Here is a 10245-nt window from a genome sequence, read left to right as displayed (position 1 = left end):
CTGCCTTCGCCCATCGACCTGCACCGGGACCATAGCCCTCATACCCCTACTATCCAGGTACCTATCTAAACTTCTCTTAAACATTGAAATTGAACTCCCATGCACTACTTATGCTGGCAGTTCATCCCACACTCTAACAACCCTCCAGTGAAGAAGTTACCCTTCATGTTTCCCTTAAACTTTTCACCTTTCACCCTTAACCCATGACCTCCAGTTGTAGCCCCATCCAACCTCAGTGAAAAAAGCCTGTTTGCATTTACCTTATCTATACCCCTCATAATTTTGAATATCTCTATCAAATTTCCTCTCAGTCTTCTACATTCTAAAGAATGCAGTTCTAACCTATTCAATCTTTCCTTATAACTCAGGTCATCCAGACCCAGCAACAACCTTGTAACTTATCTCTCTATGCTTTCAACCTTGTTTACATCTTTCCTGTAGGTAAGTGACCAAAACTGCGTACAATACTCCAAATTAGGCCTCACCAACATCTTATACAACTTCAGCATAACATCCCGAATCTTGAGCAACACACACAATATGCTGGACAAACTCTGCAAGTCAGGCGGCATGTATCGAAGTGAAAAAACAATCAACGTTTCCATCCAAGACCCTTCATCAGGAATGTAAGGGAAGGGAAAAGAAACCCCTTATGTACCTTCTGTAGCACCATTAATTCTTATACAGCTTTGAGTGGCTTATGTCTTTCTGTTCCTGGCACTCTTCTCTCTTTTTGCTCATTTAGTTATTTACCTTTGAAAAATAAGTGAGTCTTTTTTCCTCCTAGCAAAGGAGTAACCTTACTCTCCAATACATTAAATTCAATTTAATTTAATTGAATAAAGCAAGGGTGGGAGGGCTGCAATGAGGTTATTTGGACTCTGTAAAATCATAGATAGTTTGGGTGATTGGGCAAAGGCTTGGCAAATAGAGTTTAGTGGAGGAAATTGTGAGGCAATGTAAGAGGAATCAAAGGACAGACTATTGCCTAAGTAGAAAGCAATTGCAAATGAATGGAGTACAGATGGACATAGGTGGTCTTGTGCATTAAATGCATAGAATTAGTGTCTAGGTCAGGGGTGGGCAAACTTTTTGACTTGTGGGCCACAAAGGGTTCTAAAATTTGACAGGGGGGCCGGACCAGGAGCAGATGGATGGAGTGTTTTGGTAATACTCCTCATAAGAGAAAATAAAATATCATGGGATATGTAGAAAACATGTGCTTTAATTTCAATTGAAAATGAACAAATGCATTACAACAAAATATCTGTCTTTGAAGTCCCATGGTATTTAGCTATTTATTGAAATGACTTTTAAAACACTGAAAATTAAATGAATAAAATACAGCTTTTTTAATAGTAACAGTTATTATTTTAAAGCACTGAAAATTCTGTTATCCTTCAAGATATTATCATCATCACTCTCCTCCTGACTGTCTTTATTTCAAAAACGGTAGGAGATGCAGGTCTACTTGTCCTGCTCCTTCTTATTCAATTGTCCCCTGTGCCAAAACTCAACAACGACCAGCACAAGGACAGAACAGTGACAGCGCGCCAGTATGCGGAGCGCGTTATTTGATCTGGAGCGCATTTTTTATTTTGAGAACGTATGTGCAACTGCGCACTACTCATGTCAATCACTTAACAGAAATGACATGTAACATGTAAGGCTTATTGAAAAAATATTTTCAAATGCATTTTTTACATAACACAACAAAGGAACTTATTTTTAATTTCAGCGGGAACAGTGTTGTTGGTCTCCCTTTTTAGCCAGCGCATCAAAGTCTGGATTTAGTTTTGTTGTGGCGATTCTCAGGATGGATCTGAGGTGTTGGTCAGTTAACTTGGATCTGCGGCTGGCTTTGTTGATGTTCATGACGCTGAACGCCTGTTCACACAAATAGGTCGAGCCGAACAAAGAGTAAAGCGCAAATGTGGAGTAATACGCTGCACCTCAACAAAGGTCAATGTATATAGAGTGTGTCATCTATTGGGAAAACGCCAGAATTGCGGGGAAAAAACGTTAACAAGGTTTATTAATATAATTTCATCAAGTTCTGCGGGCCGGATTAAAAAGCTTAATGGGCCGCATATGGCCCCTGGGCCGGAGTTTGCCCATGCCTGGTCTAGGTGGTGCAAGTAGATAGAAATCAAATGTTATATTGGCCTTCAGTGAGGAGAGGGTTGGAGCTTTTAAATTGGCAAGTATTGACATCAATGTACAGTCTTGGAGAACTGTGAATGGCTTTGATCTCCTTATTTGGAAAAGGACGTCAGCATTAGAGGCAGTTCAAAAGAGATTCACTATGCTAATTCATGGGAGCAGGATTTTGTCCTATCACAAAGAGCTAATGAGACTGGATCTGTATGCTTTGAAGTTTCAAGACTTGATGCTGGGGATGTTGACACAGGAAAAGTTTTTGACTGTGATCTGCCTACCTTGGCAGTGGTTCTGAAGGACTGTGTCCAAAGTTTAAAGTAAACTTATTATCAAAGTACATAAATGTCACCAAACGTTATCCAGAGATTTATCTTCTTGCAGACATTCATAGTACAACAAACAAGTACAATAGAATCAGTGAAAAACTACACACAAAAACTGGTAAACAACCAATGTGCAAACACAAAATAAGCAAATAATAATCAATATGCAAATAAATAATATTGAGAGCATGAGTTGTACTGCCCTTGAAAGTGAGTTCATAGGTTGTGAAATCGGTTCAGTGATGAGGTGAGTGAAGTTATCCATGCTGGTTCAGAAGCCTGACGTTTGAAGGACTGTTCCTGAACTTGCTGGTATAGGACCGAAGGCTCCTGTACCTCCTGCCCAAAGGCAGCAGCGATGGTGGATAGCCTAGATGGTGGAGGTCCCTGATGATGGACGCCGCTTTCATGTGGGAGCTTCCTTGTAGATACGCTGAATAGTGTGGACAGCTTTTCCTTTAATTCTGATTCTAATGGACTGGGCTGTATCTATTTTTAGTAGGCATTGGTGTTACCGTGCCATTCTGCGACACAACAGTCAGGCTACTCTCCACTGTGCATCTTAGAAATTTGTCAAAGTTTTAGAAGGCATGCTGTACAAACTTCTAAGAAAGTAGAGGCACTGCCATGCCTTCTTCGTAATTCCACGTACATGCTGGTCCCAGGAAAAATCCTCTGAAATATTAATGCCAATGAATTTAAATTTACTGACCCTCTCCCTCCTATGATTGGAGACAGCACTGGCAGTACCTGTCCCGTGGGTTTAGATACCTGCTGGGGGCACTCCAGGTCGCTGAGGCATGCTGATGGGTTGAGATCACTGCTGGATTGGAGGTCTTGAATACATCTTTAATCAGGCAGTCAAGGGCTCCCATGTTTTCTGTGAAGATGTTTGTTAGGGATGGCAGTGTTGTCCTCAAGGACTTCTACTTCATGAATGATTAACAAACAGCCTCCTTTGTTCTGTAGCTCAGTCAATGAGTCAAAGCTGTCCTGGAGTCAGCCTCCAAACCAGCGCATAAATAAACAATAACTGCATACCACAGCCAAGTGACTGAGATTGGATTGATTTTTATTTCTGAAGTGGGCTAACCAACCATAGTGTGGTTTAGATCTATTCTAATGAAAAGTTTAGGTGTTTTGCTATTGTTTGCAAACTCAAAATAGCATGAAACACATTTGCATCCCATCAGATTTTCAAAAAATTAGTGTGGATTTCCGGTGACTATTATGCTTTGGCCACACCGAGACCACGCTGACTTCAGTGGAAAAAAAAACTTCGCAAACCGATTTAAAATTAAAACCTGTGAGAAACAGCCACACAATATTTAACGAACAAAAGTATCCTTCGAGGATTTGAGAAAAAGTGGCAAAAAATGAAGCTGTTTTAAGGGGAAAACCATATTTGAAGAGGTAATTAGATCTTCTCACTTCAACTTTAAGCCGCGCCATTAATCCGTGTTAGTTTGTGGGTTAATGCACTTATTATAGTGAAGCAGATATACGAAAAGGATTTATATCCCGCAAAATAACACGCTACTGAAGGCGGACTCTATTATACAGTGAATTTTCTCAGGCATCACTTTCCATCCGATCTGTACACGTTGACCAGAAAAAAATAAATAGTATATTGACATTTCTTTCTAAATATCTATTTTCAGGCGTTTGAGTGTATTTTTACTAAAACTATATTTTACTAAAACGCGCGCTATAGTTCCTACTAGGTACATGAGGCTTTCAGCGGGAACTTCCGCAAAAATAACTCCACATGTTCTTGGTGACTGAAAGCAATTTAGACAGATAGATCTGTGTGCGCGATGTGAAATTAAATAATATATATTTCTTTACAGTACGTCACGATTTTCTTTAAAAAATTCACAACTTTACGTTCTAAGTGAGATGATTTCACTCTGCCAAGGACATGTAAATTGAAATACCTTGGTGAATTCACAGTGGTGAATTAGTGACATAGACTCTTTAGAGGGGGCATGAGCCTCATTTTAACTAACCGCTGAGTTAGTGTACTCATCGCACTTAACGGCGTAAGAGAGTCTACCGCAGAGTACAGAAAATCATTCGCCTGTTCCAAATAAGAGTTAAACTTAGTTTAGCCGGGTTTAAACTGAGGCACGGGTCTCGAGCTCCTGAAACTCAGGGAATCGTCTTTAGCGGGGAGAAAAATTGAACGTTTTCGTTCTTTTCGTTCAGATATTGGTGGATAGAGCAGTCCGGCTGGGGAGATATCACAATTTCCCCCCTCCCCCCCCCACCCCACCCCACCACGGCAGGGAGGAATAGTACGGGAGGGGTTTAGGGGTTTTCTGGGCAGTTCTGACCAATCATCGACGCATTCAGTAGCTGTTTTGCATAAAATCTGCTTTCCTAAAGGTGAGATTGCGGTTCTACAAGTCAGTTACTGAGCGAATTACTGGGCGGAAGGTGAGTAAACTGTTATCTCTAATGCCTATTGATACTGACCCCCGCCCCCCAAAAAAATCACATTCTGTTCAACTTTCCCAGCACTTTACAGATGTTTTAATTAAAAATACAGTAAGGAACTACAACAGCCTTCAGCGGAGCAACGAGTTCAAGCAGAGACTGTGAGAGAGTAATAGCGAGTCCTCTTAACAAAATCTGAACTGAACTGGTATCGGCAAGTGTTGAGATGCACCGCCAGGTCTGACCAGCCAGGCAACTGATGGATGGAGCCCAGGGGAAAGATTGTAAATTGAGAATTTTTGTTACGTTCATCCATCTCATCGACTGCTCGCCGACTTCTGATCGAAGTATTCCCCCCCCCCCCCCGCCCATGCACAATGTCACGTAATCTGGCCAATGTTTTAGAAAACAGAAGGGTAGTTTACACTATCGATCCCATTGCAAGTAAACTACCAGTTACTGAAATTATCTCTTTCCAAAGAGCTCAAATTCAGTTGGACTCCAAATTGGTTCTGAGATTTTGTGTTAGACGGTTAGATTCATTGTCTAATCAAATAATTTAATTAGTAAACATGGTCACAAAAATTAAAGTGATTTTTTTGTTTTCTCCCTCAGAATATTTCCACAGGAAATTTCGCTTTCGCGGACCTATCACTAATTGCAGTTTCCCGTTCCAACCTAAAAGATGAAGTTCATGTGCGTTGTCGCCTTGCTCCTCTTCCTTCTGTGTTTCACCTTTTCCCCGGGAGAAGGGGCAAAGGGCGGAGACGGCAGCGAACTGTTAAATCGGCTGAGTAAAAAGCGAAAAGGCAAATTGTTGGCAACCAAAGGTGCGCTGACCACGAAAGACGATCACGCGTGTACCTGGAATGTCACTGGGGACGAAGAGCTGGTACTGCGGATCAGCTGTAGTTACCAAGGCGGAAACTATTCGTGTAACTACACGGGCAGGCCGCAGTCCTGCCCCACTTACAACTCGAAAGCCTTCCAGTACTGGAAACAGGTGGTCAGCAAAGTGAAGAGGAAGAAACACGCCTGCGAGGGAGATAAAATCTTGAAGGCGCGCGTCTGTAAAAAGGCGCCGACAGAGTCTCAAATGAAGCTGCAGGGGAAGAGTTGGGACATGAGCAAGAGGAGGGCCAAGCTTCATTTGAAGGACGCCGAGCGCAAGAGGGCTTTGGGGAAACAGAACGCCTTTGCCTCGGAGAGCGTTAATTCTACCGACACCCAATCTGAAAAGAACTGGGGCAGATCTGGAGCCCCTGAATCCTCAAAGAGCGAGGACCCAAGCGCATTGGGCGAAATGAGAGATGATGACCCCGATTTCCAGGAGCAGCTGTCCCGCGCCTACTGTGCCGAGAAGTGGCATTCGCTTTGCTCGTTTTTTGTCAACTTGTGGAATGGCTAGTCTCACACACGCGATTCCTTTCCAGAGAGGAACCCTTGAGTTCACCCCTGCATATAACCATCCATATAAAACGCCAGCTTCTCCCACTGTGGCTAATATTCATTCAATAGCTCTTACACAGACTGATACAACTGGCTCGTCAAATACTAAACTGACTTACTGCTGTAGCAAGTACAGACCTTTTAAATGAAAACTTTTAACATTATGGTAATAGATCTAACCTTCTAACGTGTACATACAATGTGTTAACTCGGTCTTGTAAGGTATAAGATTAAAGACCAGTGAACGTTCATTTGTTTGACTGAATACCGACTGCGGCCTGTGATATATAGCGATCCGGAGAGCGAGGACGTGAGGGTAAAGTGTACTTACTTGAAGAGACTGAAGCAGGAACAAACCGCTGGAGGAGTTCAGCGGGTCAGTCAGCATCTGTGAGGGAAATGAACAGTCGACGTTTCGGTCGAGACTCTTCATCCGGACTGCCACAGTGAGAGAGGGTCTCACAAAACTGACATGAAGAGACCCGACTCGAAAATTTGACTGTCCATTTCCCTCCACGATAAAGTAAGATAAGGAAATTAAATATTGCTCGGCTGCATCCCCCCCCCCCCTCCACTATTCCTATTTGGAGTTTGCAGTATTTGTTTACATTTGATTGTCATTTTTGGTGGTGGTGGTGGGGGGGGGGGGTAATGCACGGATAATCGCAGAAGGTCCGGTGCTCAAACGTGTTGGGAAGCTTGTGTGGGGCAGTTTGTGTGAGAGTCACTGCGGGGTGTCAATATGGAACCGGCACTGTGGACGCGTCCGGTATGGTCATGCTATCTTACAACTTTAGCTACATCTAAGGGCAGCGCAAATCATTCCAAGACCAACGCTGCCAGGCGATCTTACTCCGACAGCGTTTCGAGCTCAGGGCACCCATTCCGTCTTTTAACTGATGGGGAACACACACGTTGCGGGCCGAGACCCTTCATCAGTCCCCATACCCTCCGCTGAAGCTGTCTGATTTACCCCAGCATTTTGTGCGTGTTGTTCAAGATTTCCATCATCAGCGGAGTCTCTTGTGTTTAATTGGTGGGGCATTGCTTTCACAGTGTTTACATGGTGCTGAAAGTGCCTGCTGGCGAGCTCCGGTTAACTATGTAGAAAATGGCCATTGAAAGAGGCAGACAACTGCTGGCTCTGAATAAACCCCAGACCTCCTGCCGCTCCGCATCCGGGTCAAGAACTCGATCTCGCCGATGTTTCCCGGAGTGACCTCGGTTCGGGAACTCCTTCCTCTGGCCTGACCAAAGTAAGTGACCTGTTGAAGACTTAGTTTGCATATAATCAAAAACAATGTGCTCGCTTCGGCAGCACATGTAATAAAATTGGAACGATACAGAGAAGATTAGCATGGCCCCTGCGCAAGGATGACACGCAAATTCGTGAAGCGTTCCATATTTAAAAAAAATTAAAAAAACAATACTAATTTATTTCAATCGACTTTAGTTTTAACAATTTTACAATTATTTTCATTCTTTCTAAATGTTTATTATCAGGGGCACCTAACAGCTTGCATTCCCCCCCCCCCCCCAGTGGTCTGAGGCGCCGGGGTCTAAACCTTGTTTGGACAGTCCTGATCGCCTCCGAGGTCATGCCTCGGGTTGCCTGGTAACTTCAGTGTCGAGAACCTCAGATTATTTGCACCAGGTGAATATAGAGCGTGAGCTGCGGTTCTGGGCAATGATCCGGTTTCGGAAAATACGCTCCGCAATTTAAAAGATGCTGGCCGGGTGAAGGTCACATGGTTACTGCCACTGCCTCAGGACGGTCAACTAACGGTTGAATTGATTTGAATTGACTTTATTTCTTACATCCTTCGCATTAGAGTACATGAAGAGTAAAAGTCTTAATGTTACGTCTCCGTCTAAATGTGCAATCATAGTAATTTATAATAAATAAAACAATGTAACACTTAAATCAGCGTGAGTTAATCAGACTGATGGCCTGGTGGAAGAAGCGGCTGATCCTGTTTTATATGCTGCGGTACCATTTCCTGGATAGTAGCAACTGGAATAGATAGACATTGGGATGATATGGGTCCCCAGTGATCCTTCGGGCCCTTTATACACATCTGGCTTTGTAAATGTCTGGAATAATGGGAAATTCACAACTAGAGGCGCTGGACTGTCTGCACCACTCTCTGCACAGTCCTGTGATTGAGGGAAGTACAGTTCCCATACCAGGCAATGATGCAGCCAGTCAGGATGTTCTCAATTGTGCCCCTGTAGAAGGTTCTTAGGGTTTGAGGGCTCATACCAAACTTCTTCAACTGTCTGAGGTGAAAGAGGTGCTGTTGTGCCTTTTTCACCACACAGTCAGTGTGTACAGACCACGTGAGGTCCTCGATGATGTGGATGTTGAGGAACTTAAAGCTGTTTACTCTTTCAACCCCAGATCCATTGATGTCAATAAGGGTTAGCCCATCTCCATTTCTCTTGTAATGCACAACCAGCTCCTTTGTTTTTGCGACATTGAGGGAGAGGTTGTTTTCTTGACACCACTGTGTCAGAGAGATGACTTCTTCCCTTTAGGCCACCTCATTATCGTTTGAGATTAGCCCAATCAATGTAATGTTGTCAGCAAATTTAATTAGCAGATTAAAGCTGTGGGTGGTGACACAGTCATTGAGTATACAGGGAGGGGAGGGGACTTAGTACTCAGTCCTGAGGGGCTCCTGTGTTGAGGGTCAGAGGGGCAGAGGTGAGGGAGCCCACTCTTACCATCTGCTGGTGATCTGACAGGAAGTCCAGGATCCAGCTGCACAAGGCAGGGTCAAGGCCGAGGTCTCTGAGCTTCCCGTCAAGCCTGGAGTGTTGAATACTGAACTGTAGTCCAAGAATAGCATTCTCACATGCGCATCCCTCTTCTCCGCATGTATAAGGACAGGGTGTAGGGCAGTGGCTATTGCGTCATCTGTTGATCAGTTGTGTCGGTAGGTGAATTGTAGGCGGTCCAGAATGCTCCATATGATATTTGAAGATGCAGTTGACAGTGCAACTCGTCACCCTTTGAAATCAGCAACTCGGTTACTGAGTCAGAGGACAAGTGACAATCCACAAGATGCTGAAGGAACTCTGCAGGTCGGGCAGCATCTATGGAGAGGAATAAACAGATGTTTCTGGCTGAGACCCTACATCAGGGCTGGAAAGGAAGTGGGGGAGAGGGGGGGGGGAAGAGGTCAGAATGAGGAGGGAAGGGAAGGACTCAAGCTAGCAGGTGAAACCAGATGGGTGGGTAGGGAAGCGGGGTAATTAAGTGAGAAGCTGGGACCTGCTGACTTCCTCTGCATTTTACCTGAGTTCCTCTGGATTTTCAGCACCTGCATAATTGTGTATGGAAACCATCTGCTGTCCTTCCTACAAACTTATTTTCAATGTTATTGATCAAACTGCAGTCTCTATTTTAAAATAAGGTATTTTGGGTGTGTGGCCTTTTCTCCCAGAAGGTTAAGGGTGTTTGGAAAGAGCAGTGGAAACAGAATCTTTGAGAGAGGAGAGAAGTGATAACCGGGGGTTGGGGGGTGATGGGTTATCAGGATAGACAAAAAGGGCAGTGTAGAGGTTACTACCTGGGGTAACAGCTGTGAAATCAGCCATGATCATATTAAATTTTGTAGCAGACCAATTTGCGGCCAACCCTAATTTATGTATTACATTTATAAAACAAATCAGGTGACCAAAACATGGATGGGGGTGTCATGTAGCAGATATGATGTTATAGAGTTACCAAGGAGGCAGTATAAGTTTAGGAATAAAAAGAACACAGGGGGTCCAGGCTTTTAAACTTTGAGAGCTCCAGAAGTAATGACTTGGTCTGGGAAAGGAACTGGATCATGGCCAGAAGGTGAAGAGATGAATCAGAGTCCCA

At 43.8% G+C, this 10245-nt stretch overlaps 1 protein-coding gene and 1 non-coding gene across 3 annotated transcripts; both read left to right on the top strand.

The window, feature by feature from the left end:
- The first annotated feature begins 3876 nt into the window (after positions 1-3876).
- Positions 3877-6662, top strand: LOC132379762 (fibroblast growth factor-binding protein 2-like). Of its 2 annotated transcripts, none has more exons than XM_059948050.1 (2): positions 3877-3896; positions 5538-6662. In XM_059948050.1, exon 2 carries the CDS (start codon positions 5608-5610, stop codon positions 6328-6330), a length of 723 nt encoding a protein of 240 aa, XP_059804033.1. In that variant the 5' UTR covers positions 3877-3896; positions 5538-5607; the 3' UTR covers positions 6331-6662. The 2 variants fall into 2 exon arrangements, with proteins under 2 accessions (XP_059804033.1, XP_059804032.1); XM_059948049.1 differs by lacking the exon at positions 3877-3896 and adding an exon at positions 4782-4922.
- Positions 6663-7673: 1011 nt separating this feature from the next.
- On the top strand, positions 7674-7780 carry LOC132379840 (U6 spliceosomal RNA). Its single transcript, XR_009507539.1, has one exon. It is a non-coding gene; the product is annotated as a U6 spliceosomal RNA (small nuclear RNA).
- The last annotated feature ends 2465 nt before the right edge of the window (positions 7781-10245 follow it).

The sequence above is a fragment of the Hypanus sabinus genome, chromosome 22, assembly GCF_030144855.1.
Source record: "Hypanus sabinus isolate sHypSab1 chromosome 22, sHypSab1.hap1, whole genome shotgun sequence".
NCBI lineage: Eukaryota > Metazoa > Chordata > Chondrichthyes > Myliobatiformes > Dasyatidae > Hypanus > Hypanus sabinus.
The sequence above is the reverse complement of the archived record's forward strand: the minus strand, read 5'-3'. Positions and strand labels throughout refer to the sequence as shown.

Excerpts from the sequence above, each read along its gene's own strand:
- LOC132379762 (XM_059948050.1), top strand. The coding sequence starts at position 5,608 with ATGAAGTTCATGTGCGTTGTCGCCTTGCTCCTCTTCCTTCTGTGTTTC.